At 39.4% G+C, this 20,935-nt stretch overlaps 1 protein-coding gene across 2 annotated transcripts in view; it reads left to right on the forward strand.

Annotated features, from left to right (window-relative positions):
- The window catches only part of CDH18 (cadherin 18), a 601,306-nt gene that overhangs the window by 120,584 nt on the left and 459,787 nt on the right, over positions 1-20,935 (forward strand). For both annotated transcript variants that reach the window (XM_044293327.1, XM_044293328.1), the window contains exon 2: positions 3,590-3,884. In XM_044293327.1, coding sequence (XP_044149262.1) covers positions 3,590-3,884 — 295 coding nt within the window. The remainder of the gene's footprint in view (positions 1-3,589; positions 3,885-20,935) is intronic.

A 20,935-nucleotide genomic window follows, 5' to 3' on the forward strand; every position in this document is an offset into this window, starting at 1 on the left:
AGTCATAATGTTTTTGTTTTTCCATAGGAGTGGCTGTTTGCATTTTTTATAGCATTATTTATAGCATTTTTTTAAACGTATAAACTTATATAATGCATACTCTCTATGGCACAAGCATCCAATAGATCAATAATATTGCCCCCTAACAACAGGATTTCAGGAAAGACAGCCCTGGGGTCCTTTGTAGGTCCCCAGGGATTGGGTCACTAGGAACATAATGAACCAATATAGGGGGTGGGCCTCTTGGATCATGTTGCATTCATGGACTGTGTAAGGCAAAGAGTTAGCAGAGCCAAGATAAGAGCTTTGGTCAAACCCTGGCTATAAAGCAGGTGTCTAAGAATTCCAGCTGTTAGTAACAGATGATCCACAGTGCATGACCACTTTGGGAACTGCTTACCCTCCTCCATTGCAGTGGCATTAAAAGATGTTGCTTCAGACAGGAGCTACACTGCTCATCATCAAAATACAGTAGTCAATAAGGGGTTAATAATAGTTTGTTTTGCTAACATCTAATTATTGGTACACTAACCAATTTAAAGGGTTTTCCAGGCTTTAAATACTGATGACTTATCATCAGGATGTGCCATCTCCTCGTGCAGCTGATTGTTGGGGGTGCTGGGTGTCATACCCCTGCCAATCTGATATTGATGACGTATTGTAAGGATGGGTTATCAATATTAAAAGCCCGGGTAACCCCTTTAATGCCCCTGAGAATGGCCTCATCGAAGATGATTTGTATGGAATGTTGACCAAGTATGCAATTTGTCATAGCATATAATATTACGGCGGCTTTAGTGTGAGGAATAACTATTGTGCTGTCATGCTGTATAAACCGAAACCACACTCTTTCACATAAACATACAGTACAGACCAAAAGTTTGGACACACCTTCTCATTCAAAGAGTTTTCTTTATTTTCATGACTATGAAAATTGTACACATTTTGCTTTGATTACTGCTTTGCACACTCTTGGCATTCTCTTGATGAGCTTCAAGAGGTAGTCACCTGAAATGGTTTTCACTTCACAGGTGTGCCCTGTCAGGTTTAATAAGTGGGATTTCTTGCCTTATAAATGGGGTTGGGACCATCAGTTGCGTTGTGGAGAGGTCAGGTGGATACACAGCTGATAGTCTTACTGAATAGACTGTTAGAATTTGTATTATGGCAAGAAAAAAGCAGCTAAGTAAAGAAAAACGAGTGGCCATCATTACTTTAAGAAATAAAGGTCAGTCAGTCCCGAAAAATTGGGAAAACTTTGAAAGTGTCCCCAAGTGCAGTCACAAAAACCATCAAGCGCTACAAAGAAACTGACCGCCCCAGGAAAAGAAGACCAAGAGTCACCTCTGTTGCGGAATATAAGTTCATCCGAGTCACCAGCCTCAGAAATCGCAGGTTAACAGCAGCTCAGATTAGAGACCAGGTCAATGCCACACAGAGTTCTAGCAGCAGAAACATCTCTAGAACAACTGTTAGGCCTCATGCACAAGGCCGTGTTCCGCGGCCGAGAGCGGACACCGTGCGATTCATGCAGCCGCTGCTGTACAGTAATACACAAGTGCACTTAAGAGGAGACTGTGTGAATCAGGCCTTCATGGTAGAATATCTGCTAGGAAACCACTGCTAAGGACAGGCAACGAGCAGAAGAGACTTGTTTGGGCTAAAGAACACAAGGAATGGACATTAGGCCAGTGGAAATCTGTGCTTTGGTCTGATGAGTCCAAATTTGAGATCTTTGTGCGACACAGAAAAGGTGAACGGATGGACTCTACATGCCTGGTTCCCACCGTGAAGCATGGAGGAGGAGGTGTGATGGTGTGGGGGTGCTTTGCTGGTGACACTGTTGGGGATTTATTCAAAATTGAAGGCATACTGAACCAGCATGGCTACCACAGCATTGCAGCGGCATGCTATTCCATCCGGTTTGCATTTATTTGGACCATCATTTATTTTTCAACAGGACAATCTCCAGGCTGTGTAAGGGCTTATTAGACCATGAAGGAGAGTGATGGGGTGCTGCGCCAGATGACCTGGCCTCCACAGTCACCGGACCTGAACCCAATCGAGATGGTTTGGGGTGAGCTGGACCGCAGAGTGAAGGCAAAAGGGCCAACAAGTGCTAAGCATCTCTGGGAACTCCTTCAAGACTGTTGGAAGACCATTTCGGGTGACTACCTCTTGAAGATCATCAAGAGAATGCCAAGAGTGTGCAAAGCAGTAATCAAAGCAAAAGGTGGCTACTTTGAAGAACCTAGAATATGACATATTTTCAGTTGTTTCACACTTTTTAGTTATGTATATCATTCCACATGTGTTAATTCATAGTTTTGATGCCTTCAGTGTGAATCTACAATTTTTATAGTCATGCAAATAAAGAAAACTCTTTGAATGAGAAGGTGTGTCCAAACTTTTGGTCTGTACTGTACTTGCTATACTCACAGCCATTTAAGACAATACAAAAAAGTAACAACTAGAGATGAGTGAACTCTTGAAAATCACTTAGCCGCCCTGCTGGGATTATTACAAATTAAGAATTGCATGAAGAATTGTATGCTCCTGTATTATTGACTCTCTACCTCCCTGCATTGCTCTCTTCTCTGTTGCTCTTTCATGGCAGTTGCATGTGCACATTTTTTTTTCAAGGTCAGTCATTCAGAACCAATAATATATATATTTTTTTTAGGTAATCTTGTCCCTGATATTTTATTGTATTTATTATTCTGCAACTAAACAAACATAACCAGCCATACTGGATAGAATACTGACATGTTTATTACTGGTAGGAATTGAATTAGAGTTGTATTCTTTCCCATTGTGTAGCTCACCTTCATGCTTCATGATTACAAAAATAAGATTTTCTGTATCTCTGTAAAAGATGTCTTCGCTATGTGATTGAGAACCTAAGAGAAGAGAAAGAATGGGTAATGTTCCCCAAATGTAAAGAGGTGACAATATTTTTTCCATTTTCTCTATGTTGTCATTTAAAGTCATGCCCAAAAGCAATGGGTGGTCTACTGCTGAAAGCTTAGCAGCAATTTGCTTAGTGTTATTTCTCTTTTCTTGGCTCTTGAAGTAAAGCTCAGTACACATAATAAGCTGGTACGGGAAAGCAGAATACAGCAGCAAATGGATATGATGTTGCTGATGAAGTGTTGGTGTGAGTATAGAAATATATTGTCTCTACGAATCTGAAGGTGGAGGGTACAAATCATTAATCCTCAGTGTCTTCGCAACTCCTGTCTTCAAGTGTCCGCCCAATCCCTTTAAGCTCTACCAACAACTTACAAATACTAAATGTATGCCATTGCTATTTCATTCACAATTATTACAGTATCCTAGTAAAAGAAAAAGTATGAACATGCATATACCTCCAAGTTCTTTATAAATCTATGTACAGGGCTATGGGAGCTTTAGTGACAAAGCATGCAAATCGGAAACTGTATTTCTCACCTAAGTTAGTTGTGTCCTCAGGAATGGTCTAAAATCCATATTGAAATTATGTTTTATACATTATTTATGGAATATATGTGCCTATATTGTTAATGTACAATGCATGCATACCAAATCATTGCATCTATTTCTCTTACAGTTGCACTCAAATTCGGACAAAGGTGATGGATCTGTGAAATATATATTAACTGGTGAAGGAGCTGGGACAATATTTATCATTGATGACACAACAGGGGACATTCATGCAACAAAAAGCCTGGACCGTGAACAAAAGTCACATTACGTTCTTCATGCACAGGCTATCGACAGAAGAACCAACAGACCTCTTGAACCAGAATCTGAATTTATTATTAAAGTTCAAGATATCAATGACAATGCACCTGAATTTCCTGACGGGCCTTATGTTGTCACAGTTCCAGAAATGTCTGATGTTGGTAAGCAACATGTTCTTTAATTTTATATAAATAAATAATTGAATTAATTTATTTTTGTTAAAAATCTATATCTTTATTAAAATAAATGTCCAAATTTAAAGGGAACCTGTCATCAACTCTATGCTGACCTCACTGAGGGCAGCATAAAATAGTGACAGAAATGCTGATTTCAGTGGTGTGTCACTCATGAGCAAATAATAAGAGGTTAGAACCAGCATCATAATCATTACAGCTCAGGTATTGAAAAGAGTCAAATCTACCTCAGAAGAGTCATGGTTATTCATAATCTCCTGCACTCCTCGCCCATCTGCTGATGATTGGCAGTTCTCTCCTAGAGAGAAAGGGAATAAACTAGGCATTAGACTGTCAGTCATCAGCAGGTGGGCAGGGAGAGCAGGAATTCATGAATAACCATTACTCTTCTCAGGTGGCTATGACTCTTTTCCAGGCCGAATCTGCAATGTGACGTTAGTTCTTGGAAACCACTTACTTTTAACTTTCAAAATGACAGACCGCTGAAATCAACTCACCTGTCTCTACTTTATGCTGTGGTTAGTATGGACAGCATAAAGTTGATGACAGGTTCCCTTTAAAGTAAATGCATGTTACTTCCTATGTAAGTTTGGGGTGTCTATGTTGAATAATTAAGTAAAAAGAAGAATAAGATTTAAGATCTAATATTAAGAATTAATAAGCACTCGTCTTGAAAAGTTTTTGGGAATAGTTTATATAGTTTATGAGTTCTCCATACTGATCTTTTGACCATTTTCCAGAAGAACATTACAGCCAGTGTTTTAACTTTTAATGCAGATTCATCAGTAATGCAGAAAGTATCCTTTAAATAAAACTTCCTGTTTTCTTATGGTAAATCCATTGAGATTACCTTCCTAATATTTTGTATGTCTTCCTGTGACCTTAAAATCTTTTTATGAGGTTAAGCCTCCTTAAGGTACATTTTTTCAGAACGTATTAGATACCTGATTGGATTGAGATATAGAGACTTTGGAGTTAAAGTCAAGATCCTGAAACCACACTGGAGTATTATATATTTTTTTTTCTCCAATGTAGAAGTAGGTATTTTTTAGCTGAGAGATGCCACTGCTATTAGGAAATACTGTTGCAAAGAAGGGGAGTACATGATGTGCAACAATGTTTAGGTACATACAGCATGTGGGATATGTCAAAGTAACAATAAATTACTGTATAAAATACAGAACCAAAGGTTTTTCACTAGGACTTTGCATAATGCATCACACTGGCTTTACCTGCTTACTTCCTTCCCATAGGATATCCTTGTGCCACCCTTCTCTAGGTGAGCAACATGCATCCACCCAGCCATTCACATGATGTAAAACAAGGTGTTCTTCATGATATGCAACTATTTTGGATGGAGTAGAGTTAACACTCCTGTTTTCTGAGATTTCTGAGTTGTGTTATCTAATCTAAGCAAACACCTTCAATTGCTTTTCAATGGCTTTTGTCTCAAGATAACGCGATGAGTCAAGAAATTTGAGTTAAGAGTTGGAGTGCTAACCCTGCTACATCTGTGCATTGCATCATAGTCCAGCTCTGATATACACATGTCCTTTTGTAGTTACTTTTGGTGTTGGACATTGGTCAGTATGGTCATTCCAGCCTTTCTGTAGCGTTGAAGCTTATCACATTTTTTAGATCTCTTTGCTTGTCCATTTTATCTTTTTAAACAATTAAACACATAGCAGAATTTATTATGCACCGCTCTCCACAATTCTAACTTCAAACATCGTGAATAGGTATTTTCACATTTTGGATTTATTTGCAGAAAATGTTTTAAAAGTTTTTAAAAGTAGTTAGGGAAGTGATGGGGTTAACTATGTTAATTCATTTCAATTCAAACGTATCTCTACATCTTTTTTTATTTTATTTTTTAAGTTGCAAAAAAAGTTCCAAACTCACTCAAGTAAGGGGATGGCATAAAAAAATTAAGTGGCATTTCTAGGCAAAACTTTTACTTTTAAAGGTTCATTAAATATAACAGACAACATGCAAAGTTTGAAAAATTTTGTGAAAAGTTCACCAACGCAGACTCAAGTAAAACTGACTTCAAATATTACTCTCAGAATAAATGGCTGGTCGGTGTTCATACATATGGTTAGTTTAAGGTTTCTCAAGTTACCTGGTATCAAGAAGAACAAAAAGCCCTTTCAAAATGTTCCACAGCATGAAACACAGTGCCTTGTTTTAATAACACATGCACTCCAACAGAATAATAGTCAAATTATTATTTCAGGTTTGTATTTCATCCTCTTTATATTCTAGATAGATGATATTTCTATGCCATTTGTTCTCAAAATTGTAGAATATTGTATTTGAAATGCATAGTATGCTGCCATTACCAATGATGAGAGCTAAAGCCATGCCAGACAGTATAAATTCAGCACTTTGATGAATAAAATTTGCATATTTATTTGACAGTAGAAATAATATGAAACAGATCTGATATTTCTTTCTGTTCTGCTGGTGGTAGAATTAAACCACCAAAATGTATACAGAAAAAAAATCAGAACTTTCTCTTTGCTTTATGAGGCATGGTAGGAAGTAAGAAATATGTTGGTATCTTTTCTTATTCAATATTTCTTTATAGAAATATGTCATAAGCAATGCATCCCAGAGCACAAGCCCAGTGGGACACATTTACTAATATATGTTATGCCTTCAAACTTTCACTACTAGGACCAGGAGCCTGAGGGGCCCAAAGACCTTGTGCCGCACAAGAAAAGTGCATGCTGGTCAAGTAACTTTATGGCTGAAGGGAAGGAGGTTAGGTCAAGAATTTGGCATGGGGGGCTGCCGTTTCAATTTTTACCTCAGGCAGTATGAAGGCCACAAAGCATTGAGTGAAGAGGACCCAAGCTTAATGTACTCTTGCACCAGGGCCCATGAACCTTAAGCTGACCCCCTGGTTACTAGCACCCCTCCTCTAAGATTTGCCCCTGTACTGTTCCCAACATTGCATTGTCCCAAGCCAATATTCCTTCAATTTACATCTAATAGGATTTTGGAACTACTAGAAAAAAGATTTTTTTTTTATCAAAAGCAAAGTAAAAACCTGTCTGTAGATTGGGTAGAGATGAATTCTAATCACAGGTACGGAGACTTATAGTTTATTGGTAGATAAAATAAGCTTTCCATATGTGAATAATAACATAATAAAGTGGTAATACTGATTTCCACTGAATGAATCGCAATGAATTGGAGGTTGTATGTTCATGAAAAATGTCTCATTATTGAGCTGTGTCTTCCAATATTTATCTGAACTGTCAGTGTTTTAAAATGAGTTTTCAATAAATTGATGTTTTAAAATGTGTTGTCAGCGAAGCTACAATGTGCAAATCCAAAGGGTAAAGATAATCTGTTGCATTTGGTTGGTTTGTTAGATCCGCAGATCTGCTAGGTCAATATAATACTGTACTCTGCAACTTTCCACCATTACTTTCAAGTCTTTTTCTTTGAGACTCCTCTGTTGCTGGGAATCTGTCAGCAACTCCCCCCCTCTCTCCCCAAAACTAGAGCGGGCAGTGTATAGTGTAAGTGGTGCTCAGTCCGGTTATGTAATTTTTATCTTAATACTCAATTGCATTCTGATGCTATGCTCCCACAAACCAGCAGTAAAATGCATTCAGAGGGCTCCTGTTCTAACACGCAAAATGGAGGAGTCTTCATAATGCATTTTAATGCTGGTTTGTGGAAGCACAGCGTCAGAATGAAATTGAGTGATAAAAATTAGACAACTAGACTCAGCTTCACTTGCACTATACACCACTTGATCTAGTTGGGGGCTGTTTTGGAGGTGATAGATTACCTTTAAAGTAAGAGCCCCTACACACAAATTTGCTCTGGTTGTTTTCGTTCATAGAAGCCACTTGGATTTTTCCATACTGACTGTGGTTTTTATGGCATTTTTAGTGGTGTTTTCCCTAACAAACTTCATAAACAACACTTTTTCTGCCGTTTTATTACCTATAGATAAGGAGATTTGAAAACACCAGGAAACTTCAGAGCTTTGGCAAAAACGCCACCTAATTAACATAGATGCCAAAAAACACTTGTATGTCCTGTGTTTTTTATTTTGCATAGACATTCAGCTGGCATTTTTACTGCAAAAAAATGGCACAAATACAGGTGCAAAAAGTACCACAAATGTGCAGACTACACCACTAACAGACTATGTGTGAGCCCACCCTAATAAGGTTGCATTAGCTTAAAATAAAGTAGCTGCTTTTTTAGAGTATGGCCGCATGGAGCAGCCATGATATGGTTGGGTTGCGGCCATGCTGAGGTCAAGAACCGAAAGACCAATTAGCCACAGTGGCCTTTCATTTAACTAATAACCTTTAATGCTGTACAGCCATTAGCAATGAAGACCACCATAAAGTTCCGTCTTCATTTGTTAAATGAAAGGCAGCTGCGGCTAATTGGGCCTGCAGTTCTAGACTGCAGCACAGTCGCAACCTGACCGTATAATGGCCGATCTGTGTGTCCACACCCTTATATTACCCTGCACTTAAGTAATAAAGTTTAACAGAGTCAGATTTAACAGAAGTGTGTTTTCTTGATCCATTTTTTACCGACACAGCTTTGTTGTTTGACTGTTAGACCTGATTGCCTACTTTTGCCTGTTTACTGATTATGAACTTTGCCTGCCTCAAACTCTGCTCCCTCTGACATTGATTAGAGTTGGAATATCTCAGAATTTCCTGAGACTTAATTTGGAAGAATGTTTCCAGAGTGGAGAGAGGGTGAGAGAGAGAAAGAGAGTCTATGTCTACAGAGATGTATGAGGGCTCACGTTTTGCAGACCGATCTATAGTTTTTATTGATACAACTTTGGGATGTGCATGACATTTTGATCGCTTTTTCTTTAATTGTATTAGGTAGATGAGTGACCCAAAAACTGCTTTTTTTTTTTTTTTTTTTTTCTGTTCAACATTCAGCATTTTGGGATGCAGCCTATGGAAGAGTCATTATGTTCCTTTGAAGCCCTGCCACAAGCGCCCCTATCGCATTGATGGGCCTAGCAGCCTTTAGAAAGCTGCCATAGCAATTGAAAGGCTTCCAGTTTATTGTTGCAGGGGAGCTGTCTGGTCACCAGAAGCACTACGCAGATGCCAGGGTCACAATTGATCATGGAACCTGGGCGGTCAAAAGTCAATGATTTACAACCAAGTGCCTGCTGAGCAGGCATCATCTGTAAAGATCCAACATCCGCCATACATATACAGTGGATGTCCGGAAGGGGTTGCAAAAAAAAACATTTTACATCAATGCAGCATGTCCAAAATACATGCATTCTCGTCACTTATAATGCACATGTATTATGGATCCTGAGCAGCAGAAATTGATTTAGGGGCATCTATTTCTGTTTCTTAAGTTACTGTCTTGCTATACAATATTTTATCATGGAAGGATTTAAATAAATGGTGTCAAAGTTTTTGTTTTTTTTGTCCAGTTGAACTGTTTTTAAGGTAATTTTACCCAAGAGCAAAGGGGTCTAAGGTATAGGTCTCATGCACAAAAATGTGTCTGTTTGTGGTCCACAAACCACAGATCAGCAAAATACATATGTAGTCCGTGTCCATGCAACATTTTGTTGTGGACCCATTGACTTCAATGGATCTGCGGTCCACTCTTTGTGGACAAGTATAGGACATGTTCTATCTTTTGCAGCACAGACACATGGATGCAGAAAGCACATTGAAGTCAGAAGCGAATGGGAGGTCACAACAGGTCAGCTGCCACCTTTTAGAGAAAGCTGCTTTATTATGTATTCTAAACATGCAGAACCCCTAATGAATATTCACGAGCACACTTTGATTAAGAGGTGCATTGTATTGTGTCTAATACTTTTTGTTATCTGATTAGGTCTTGTTTCAAGTGCATGCTCCTTGAGTACTGATTGTGTATATTTTGTATATTTCTTGTATTTTTTACAACCTGATGAAGGTTAATAACGCATATGTTGGGTAAAATATTGTAATACACGAGTAGTTAAATTATTTCATAGAATAGCACGCCATCTGTAAGGCTGGTGCTTTCTACATGTGTAGAATAGGAATAGTATAAGAAAATGCTAAAGTTTGAATATGATGTTCCAGGGTATGATCTGTAAATATGGACCTATTACAGCAAAGAATAGCATACACTTTTAAAACTGGGACATAAATGCGTTAAGTAGCTTGTCATCTATAGAGCTGACATAGCTAAACTGAATTTTGCAACTCATTTACATTTCATAGACTGATTTAAGTGCTAGAAAATGTCACCTTATGAGGAAAAAAAATGGCATGAAACAGCAGAAAAAAATAGTTACAAGTCACATGTTACAAGTAGTCATGAATTGTGATCTGTATCTGCATGTTACAAGTTGTAATGTAGCCCATACCGGTATAAAATATATACTGTATTCCTATGAATCTCATGTGATGAAACCAAAATCTTGGATTTTGTAAAGAGCCAGACCACTGTTGCTCTTTAGAGAGAAATTACAGCAAATCAATTATTCTTAAACATCTAGTGAAAGGATTTACTTAAAGGGATGTGTCGTCAGAATAAAGGTCTATTGGTTAAATGTTTTATGTCAATTAAATATTTCTAGACGTTTAGATTATTAGGTGATTTCTGTTTTAATTTTCCATGGCACTATCTATATTAAAAGAAAAGAAAAAAAAGAAAAAATCTATGTAGTTTTAGCACTGACCACTAGGTCTAATGGTGATGGATGGACACTGCTAATCTACTCTATCCTGACATCTGCACAGGTCACAGAGCATGTATTAAAAAAACTTTCATAGAAGTCAACATGGTCCCCTCCAGTCTACTGTGTATTTATTCATTATATGTGCTTATATAGCGCTACTATATTCCACAGTGCTTTACAGACATTAAAGGGGTTCTGCAGTTTTTTTAAACTGATGATCTATTCTCTGTATAGAACATCAGCATCTGATCAGCTGGGGTCCGACACAGTCTGGCAGTAGTGTTGCGGCTTTCTCGCTGTTTACCGCAGGCCCAGTGACGTCATGACTGGTATCACTGGCCTGGGTGCGGCTAAGCTCCATTCAAGTAAACAGAGCTTGGCCCCGCCCAGGCCATTGATACTAGTTGTGACATCACTGGGCCTGCGGTAAACAGCGAGAAGGCCTCGGCACTACTGCCAGCGCCGCTGCCTTCTCAAACAGCTGATCAGCAGGGGTCCTGGGTGTCGGGCCCCAGCCGATCAGATGCAGTTTAAAAAACTGCAGAACCCCTTTAACATCAAGCTGTCCCCAATGGAGCTCACAATCTAAGTTCCTTATCAGTATGTCTTTGGAGTGTGGGAGGAAAACTGGAGTACCCTGAGGAAACCCATGCAAACACAGGGTTTGCCGATGTGGCTGCTCTCAAAGGAAACCAAGGCACATTTATTATAGTGTTTGCGCCTATTTTTGGTTGAAAAAATGCTTTTTTAGACCATCTATAGAAACAGTGACTACTAAAATTGTACCTGTTATGGAGGCATTTGGTCCTACTTCGACAATTTTGAAGTTTTAGACTTATTTAAAGCTATTTTAAGCTTTTTCTACGAGTGAAATGTGCGCAAAAAAAGTCTAATTATTACTCTACTCCAGGGATGGCTTATTTTTATTTGTCAGTTTTCAGTGGTGAAGTGCAGCTACAGGATATTTGAAGTAAAAAGACGTGTGACTTTTCATAGCACATTTGTGCATTTTTTCATGTGCATAATAATTAGACCAGTCTACTTGAAATCAAACCACCAGAGACCTGACTAATACAAATGCACCTCGCCTCATTTATCAACTGCTATGTGACTTTTAATAAATATCCTACAAAATACTGACAGGCAAATCCAATACTCCTCTTTGTAGAAAGAAAATGGGCGGCACTCACCATCGTGAATATATAGATATTCCTTTATTGCCACATAAAGCAAGACACAAGCGGCACCAGAACTAGGAGTCACTTCCCTACACACTGGATGCAGCGACGGCCGTTTTGCGCAATATGCGCTTCGTCAGGCTGCCACAGGTGTGTGCACCTGCACTCCACCTCTTAAAGCACTCCACGTCAAAGCATCAGCTGTGCTTATACACATTGGTTACATTAAAAACAAACTGCTACATTCAACATATTTGTCACAGAGCAGTTACAACAGAACACTGTAATCCAGTCTATCATTTAGGCTTGAGTTTCCTGTTGCCTGCGTCCGCAATATCCATCGCGCTTCACACTGCAACAATTGGCAATGTCTATCTCCTCCATTCAAAGGAGGAGAGACAGACTCAATCCCTGCAAATCTTCATGAACTTACATCTCCATCCAATCTATATCTGTTTGATTCATATCGTCTGATTGACTTGAATCGTATTCACTAGTCCAATAATCACTTCTTTGGCGTCTCATAGGTCTCCGCCTTTGAAGTCTTTTCCTACTCATATTCCAATGAAACACATGTCCTGTGTCATAATCAGATTTGTCTCTTACAAACCTATCATGTTTTTTATCCTTCATCTCTGCTTGAATGATCACCAATTTTTTATTTAGCTTTTTTTCAAAGTTAACCTGCCATATGTGATGTTAATTCAGATTTTGCACACCCCAGGTCCTCTTTCACGTTCTCATATTCCACGGAATTACGTTTCAAAACCAGTTCCCTCATACGCATGGAAAATTCATTATGCAGCTGCTGCCATTCTTTCATAAATATAGGATCTTGTTGAGTTCCTGTGTCCACGGAACTCAAATGTTCTCTAACACGCTCATACATGCAGCGAATCGTCTTTCCAATATAATACCGGCCACAACCGCAGGTCACCATGTACACAACATACGTGCTGCGGCAGTTCATAAAGCTGCGGACTCTATAGTTCAACCAGCCACACGGCGACCAACTCTTTGCTCCACCATGACAGCTACCATCCTAACTGGGGGAAAAAGTCCCTTCCATATGGACAGTTTATTAGATTGCAGAGAATCAATAGTCATACAAGTAGTTACCTCCGCCAAGCTACAGAGTTGAAGCAGCATTTGATGTCTGGAGGGTACCCGGAGCATGAGGTGAGTGCAGGAATGCACAAAGTGCTGAATGATTTTTCTCAGCATGATTTATTCAAAAAAACGAGAGGTAATAAAAAACAATTGATGAGTAGGGGACATGAAAAAGAGGATGAAGAACTGGACAGGTTTACTTTTACCTTTAGGTTCAGCCCGATGGCTGAAAAAATACGGTCAGTCATTTTTCGTAATTGGAATATCTTGGAGAGGTATCCATCCCTAGCAATGATCACCAATAATAAGCCCCATATTTCTTTTAGAAGGTGCCATACCATAAAGGATAAAATAGTGAGAGGCAGATTTGTTACTCCCCCAAATACCACTTGGCTCACTAGAAATGTCCCAGTAGGAAATTTCAGATGTGGGGGTTGCTCCCTGTGTAGATGGAACTCTCAGTCTAAGTTCATCAGGGTGGCTGGTTTGAACTATAGAGTTTGCAGCTTTATGAACTGCTGCAGCACATACAAACCGGATTCCAAAAAAGTTGGGACACTATACAAATCGTGAATAAAAACTGAATGCAATGATGTGGAGGTGCCAACTTCTAATATTTTATTCAGAATAGAACATAAATCACGGAACAAAAGTTTAAACTGAGAAAATGTACCATTTTAAGGGAAAAATATGTTGAATCAGAATTTCATGGTGTCAACAAATCCCCAAAAAGTTGGGACAAGGCCATTTTCACCACTGTGTGGCATCTCCCCTTCTTCTTACACACTCAACAGACATCTGGGGACTGAGGAGACCAGTTTCAAAAGTTTAGAAATAGGAATGCTCTCCCATTCTTGTCTAATACAGGCCTCTAACTGTTCAATCGTCTTGGGCCTTCTTTGTTGCACCTTCCTCTTTATGATGCGCCAAATGTTCTCTATAGGTGAAAGATCTGGACTGCAGACTGGCCATTTCAGTACCCGGATCCTTCTCCTACGCAGCCATGATGTTGTGATTGATGCAGAATGTGGTCTGGCATTATCTTGTTGAAAAATGCAGGGTCTTCCCTGAAAGAGATGATGTCTGGATGGGAGCATATGTTGTTCTAGAACCTGAATATATTTTTCTGCATTGATGGTGCCTTTCCAGACATGCAAGCTACCCATGCCACACACACTCAGACAACCCCATACCATCAGAGATGCAGGCTTCTGAACTGAGCGTTGATAACAACTTGGGTTGTCCTTGTCCTCTTTGGTCCGGATGACATGGCGTCCCAGATTTCCAAAAAGAACTTCGAATCGTGACTTGTCTGACCACAGAACAGTCTTCCATTTTGCCACACTCCATTTTAAATGATCCCTGGCCCAGTGAAAACGCCTGAGCTTGTGGATCTTGCTTAGAAATGGCTTCTTCTTTGCACTGTAGAGTTTCAGCTGGCAACGGCGGATGTCACGGTGGATTGTGTTCACTGACAATGGTTTCTGGATGTATTCCTGAGCCCATTCTGTGATTTCCTTTACAGTAGCATTCCTGTTTGTGGTGCAGTGTCATTTAAGGGCCCAGAGATCACAGGCGTCCAGTATGGTTTTACGGCCTTGACCCTTACGCACAGAGATTGTTCCAGATTCTCTGAATCTTTGGATGATGTTATGCACAGTTGATGATGATAGATGCAAAATATTTGCAATTTTTCGCTGGGTAACGCCTTTCTGATATTGCTCCACTATCTTTCCGTGCAACATTGTGGGAATTGGTGATCCTCTACCTGTCACGGAAGGTGTACCGGAAACAAGACAATGCAAAGTGAATATATGACTTACTGGATCCAAAACTAAGGAACAAAAGGGAGACCCCTGCATAAGACCTGGCACTCTCCCTGACTCTGCTCAGCCTATGCAAACACCCCAATGGTGGATGATCGCTTATCCTCGTACCTCGACTATATAACACCTGAACACCCTACAATAGTGAGGGGACACGACCACCGGCTCCCTACACTAGACACGGAGGGAGTCAGGGTCACCTGGGATCCAGCAAACATAAAATCACAAATGAATGCACAACACTTATCTTGTAGAAGACTGGGAAATAGGATCAGCATGCACACACACTCCAGGAAGCTGTATAAACCGCACACTAATGCATTATGGGAAGGAATTTAAAGGGATGCAATCAGTCCAACTACAAGACAGCTGAGAGAGGCTAACGAGATGAGGAACTGAAAACCAAAACAAAGAAAGCTCAAGGAGGAGGTTCTGAAAGGCATCTGTCAGAGCTTCTCAGATGTCTGGTTGTGACACTACCCATCTTGGCTTCTGAGAGACACTGCCACTCTGAGAAGCTCTTTTTATACCCAATCATGTTGCCAATTGACCTAATTAGTGTTAATTGGTCTTCCAGCTCTTCGTTATGCTCAAATTTACTTTTTTCAGCCTCTTATTGCTACTTGTCCCAACTTTTCGGGGATTTGTTGACACCGTGAAAATTTGACTCAACTTATTTTTCCTTTAAAATGATACATTTACTCGGATTAAACGTTTGATCTGTCATCTACGTTCTATTACAAATAAAATATTGACATTTGCCATCTCCACAAAATTGCATTCAGTTTTTATTCACAATTGTTTAGTGTCCCAACTTTTTGGGAATCCGGTTTGTATGTTGTGTACATGGTGACCTGCGGTTGTGGCTGGTTTTATATTGGCAAAACGATTTGCTGCATGTTTGAGCTACATTTGAGAGAACATTCGAGTTCCGTGGACACAGGAAAGGGATCCCCCAGACTTATTGAACACTTTAGGGAAGTGCACGCTGGAGATGTAATTTCATTAAGATTTGCAGGCATTGAGTCTGTCCCTCCTCCTTTGAATGGAGGAGATAGATATCGCCAATTGTTGCAGTGTGAAGCTCGATGAAAATTGTGGATGCAGGCAACAGGATACTAAGGCCTAAATGTTAGACTGGATTACAGTGTTTTGTTGTAACTTATATAAATGCTCTGTGACAAATATGTTGAATGTAGCAGTTTGTTTTTAATGTAACCAATGTGTATAAGCACCAGGAGTGCGTCACTGATTGCACACCTGATGCTTTGACATAAAGTGCTTTAAGAGGTGGAGAGCAGGTGCACACACCTGTAGCAGCCTAACGAAGTGCATATTGTGCAAAACATCCACCGCTGCATCCAGTGTGCAGGGAAGTGACTCCTAGCTCTGGTGCAGCTTGTGTCTTGCTTTATGTGGCAATAAAGGAATATCTATATCTTCAGGATGGTGAGTGCCGCCCATTCTCTTTCTACAAAGAGGATTATTGTCCTGGACTAATTTTTGTTTGGGCTTGTGCACCGCTGAGATCGTGGTATTGGAGGAGAGCCGTGTGGGATCTGCAATTCCAGGTTAAAGTTAGAGGAGAGACGTGGAGTCTGCCACTCAGAATTCTATTTAAAGTGAAATCCAATACCCCAGTCTACATTTTAGACCTAGTGGCCAGTGTGAACACTGCAATATTTTTAGATTTTTTTTCTATATAGACAGGGACACGGAAATTTGAAGAAAAAAAACACCAATAAAAGAAAACAGTGTAACTAGTCCGTCTCCAACTTTTCTGGGTGCAGGATCTATGCACCTGACCTGGGGTTTTGCAATCTGCCCTTTTTGTGTGGTTGCCTACTACATTTACTTGGCCTTGTTATGTTTGTGCTTTGCTTATGTCTATGTCCTTGTTGTTCAGTATCCTTGTCTTGGCCTAGTCTATGTGTGCATCTCTGCCTTCGACTGCCATGTAGCGGAGTACACATAGGGTCCAGGCATCTGCTAGTCTTTGTGTGCAGCTCTGCTTGGAACCTCTGTGTAGCAAGGCTTCCATGGGGTCCAGGCATCTGCTTGTCTTTGTCTGCATCTCTGTCTGGGAGCACCATGTAGCAGTGTTCGCATGGAGTCTAGACATCTGCTAGTTTCATGTCAGTGCTTGCTGTGTTCTCGGTTATGTCTGAACTGTATCCTGGGCTCTATTGTAGTATGTTTGGGTTCCAGTTTGTTTGCTATGCCAGTCCTTGTTTGCTTTTTTCCTCGACTACTGGTGCTTGCACCAGCATTTGCTCCATGCAGATAAGTGCACTAGGAGCATCCTGGAGGTGTGACCTGGTGAGCCCTCTGTAAAGTTTATCCCCACCACCATGGGATTTGTGAAGAATGGGGCTCATGTTGTGTTTGGCCCCAAGTCAAACCAGGGCACTTGGTCCAATGGTGTTCCATCTGCCACAATGCCTTTACCTATTTGTCCAGGTCTAACTGTTATGCTTGGCCATGTCCTGTTTAATAAAGTATTTATTTGTGTCTCCTAGTGTATGCTTGGTTTCGGTTTGCCTATGAGATGTTCCCGGATCCGTATAACCCTTGGAACATGACATCCTGATGACACATTCCCTTAACCTTTATAGTGAAAATACTGTATGGTGCAGTCACTACAGTGTATTATATACAGATCACAAAAGGCATGCTATTACCGTAATACCAGGTAACAGGACTGAATTGACCGTATAACCATTAGTAGTATATCTATAAATCAGTTAGAACATGAAATCTTGGGAAAACAGGTGCTATAACAAGACAAAATAACTGTGGAAACCACCATGGCTCTCACCCAGGGGCTCTATTATAAAATCCAGTTAATCTTGATAGACCTTCCTTTTGCGGTCCTCTGTGTATAGGGAACATGGACTCTTTTTTATAAGATTTTTGCTGGTTGCTTAGTAACCAGCCCCCGTAATCTACTTCACAGGATTAGTTCCAGTACCTGAATAATTGTTTTCTTTTGCTGACAGCTATTGGAGCTAGCATTGACTATAGCATTTGTCGTGGAAGTAGAACAATCACACTTACTGCATCCCAGCTTCATTAAGTGAGAGTCTTGGTCATGAAGCTAATTGGAAACATATTTGGTTATATACACAGAACTATAGACATGTTTCTTAACATTTGTATTTAAACAGGAATTCCAAAAATGTAGTTGTGACAATACATTACTAAACCATAGTATGTCTTGCAACATGTTATTAATAATTTAGTGCCACACTATATATATGTATGTATATAAGATTTTAGGAACATATAGCTAAAATCAATTATCAATTAACAAAATGCAAAGTGAATGAACAAAAAAAAAATCTAAATAAAATGTGTATTTGGTATGACCACCCTTTGCCTTCCAAACTGCATCAGTTCTTATAGGTATGCTTGCAAAGGTTTTTGAAGGAACTCAGCAGGGAAGTTCTTCCAAACATCTTGGAGAACTAACCAAATATCCTATTTGGATGTGGGCTTGCTGAAATCATTCTGTCTCTTTATATAATCCAAGACAGACTTGATGATGTTGATTGAGATCAGGATTCATTAAGAGCCATATCATCAATTCCAGGACTCCTTGTTCTTTTTTTACACTAAAGATAGTTTATAATGACATTTAACTCCAATCAGATGTCTCACTGATGATATAGCATGATGGATAAGTATCTGCCCTTATTTCTCAGCAATGAAGACACCATTCATCCTGGACAAAGCAACTACACTTTCTGAATATTTAGTGCAGCAAATGAAAGACACAAAATCAGAAGATGTCCAGCAGTGCCATCATCTCAGAACAGGCAAAAAGCAGTGGAACCTAGGTACACCCATCTACTCTTTGGGAATAGGAGAATTGCAGCTAAAAAGCCATAACTTTCACAGGGAAACAAAGCCAAGCAACTCAACTATACATGCAAGCATATGAACTGGGGTGCAGCAGGAAATTTTGACTACTGAGTCAAAATTTGAAATATTTGGCTGTAACAGAAGGCAGTTTGTTTGACAATGTGCTGGAGTGCGGTACAATAATGAGTATCTGCAGCAAACTGTGAAGCAGGTTAAACTTTCATGCAAATTTGGGGCAGCATTTATACATGTATAACAGAATTCTACTCAGTAGGTTAACATATAATACCATTCCAAAATTGCTCACTATAATGAAACCCTATCTGGAGTTTCAGATATACAATTTAATTTAATAAGCACATATCCATTAAGTCTTAGAAAAATTGCAAACATTTGGTCATGTTTCAAAGCCCAGTCACTGTTAGTTTGGTAAACTTCAGATCTGGTAAGCTTTGCCTAAGCCAATTTTATGCAGAATGTTTCATCAGAATATGTGTAAAAGTAGACCAAACGGTTTCCTGGTGTAGGTTGTAACATTTTTGTGACCTTTTCAAAACATAGTAAATGTTACATAATGTAGGCCTAATTTCACTTTTAGCTCCTAAACATAGACCACTTTGAAAAGTGGGGAGGAACCATCACAATTAGCATCACCCGGAAAAATTTTAAGCCAATAAACATACTTTTTAGTAGACCTTTTTTGTTATTTTTGTTTAATTTTTAGGCTAGGTACGTAAAGTTAATGTTATAGCATAACAAGACCTTTTAGACAAATATTTTCTTCCAACTTTGTAGGAGCAGTTTGGGATAAGGTCTTTACCTTTTCCAGCTTAACTGTGCATGTCTCTTTGCAGAAAGCCACATCCTTAAAGAAATAGTTTGATGAGTTTGAATTGGAGGACCTCAAATGGCCTGCCCAGAGCCCTAACCTAAAAACCATGGAATACCTTTGGGATTGCAATCTAGAGCTACACATTCAGGATCTGTGTCCATTCTCAGAAATGCTCTTTTGGCTAAATGGGCATAAATTTACAAAGGCACACCCTTGTAGAAAACCTAAGAAGAATAATGTTATCTAATATTTATATAGTGTAAAGTTAGACAAAGCAGTCACAAGATGTGAAAAAATGTATCACAGTGGTTCACATGCAATAGGTTAGGTGCTCATTGCTAGAAGTTAGACAATTTTTGCATTTTTAAGATAACTTTTAATATTATTTTGCGCCAGAAACCTGCTATAAGGCAATGATAAATTTGTCTCAATCTAAAACTCCTATAAACCTTTCCCACTTTTGAGTGAAATATAAAAACTGGCTAGCCTGGCACACACAGGCACAGATGGCATAAATGTGTACGTATAGAAAAATGCCAGAAGAAAGGCAGCCTATTAGTGAGTGTGGGCCAATGTATCACTTATATTGCAACAAATGTATTTTGTATACATGTATGTAATGCTATTACAGTTTAAAATAATCATAACAGAAACCATGCAGTACTGCAGTGTGGTAGATGAAATTGTATAAAAAATCATGAAAGTATGAAAACAAAATCACATAAGACACGTGTCACTTGTTTTGTCGTGTCTTTCGTACTGTCTGCTTGCAGATGTCTATTTGCTGCTGGTTTTATTTGCTGCCTTGTCATTTTCATTGAGTGTTCTGTGAGAGGCTATTGTTTTGAGCATGTTCTGCAGTTCCTGATGAGTTATAGGTGAAGGAGCAGCTGGGAACAACTTCAAAAGAGCTGTATGCTGCCAAGGATCACCACACACAATGATGAAGAAAAAATGGAATATGTGAAGAATAGTACCATTAATAGTTACCAAATGGTGAATATGGACTATGTTTTTGAGCCTTAGTCTTATGCATTCTAGTGCAAATGAACTAGATTAGCTTTTTTATTTTTATTTCATACTCTTCAAAAAAAAAAATTTTTACTTAATAAAACTGTGTTAATCAAGAGCACCAATGGTGCAAGATTATAGCTCTTACAGTCTAGCAGGAGCGGGTCAGCTGTCAGTAACAACAAGGACCTGAGGATATAAAAGAAGCAGCACTGCTTCTGCTTTCTCCTTCCTTGTTACATATCACTCAATGGGCACTGTGTGTAGTGAATAATTGAAGCAGCTATTCTACTGGTGTCTCAGGCACAGCAGACTCAGTTCAGCTCTGCATGTGTAAAATATCTCCATGGGGAAGATTCTCAGTGGACAGATTGAGCCCTCTTCATGGCCACCACTGTCTACATAATATTCTTATGCTCCCAGTGTCAATCAATGCCAGGAGCACCAGGTATTTATACACCCAGCTGACAGTCAAAGGTTCCTGTATTCGAATG

Source organism: Bufo gargarizans, chromosome 5, assembly GCF_014858855.1.
Source record: "Bufo gargarizans isolate SCDJY-AF-19 chromosome 5, ASM1485885v1, whole genome shotgun sequence".
Taxonomy (NCBI): domain Eukaryota; kingdom Metazoa; phylum Chordata; class Amphibia; order Anura; family Bufonidae; genus Bufo; species Bufo gargarizans.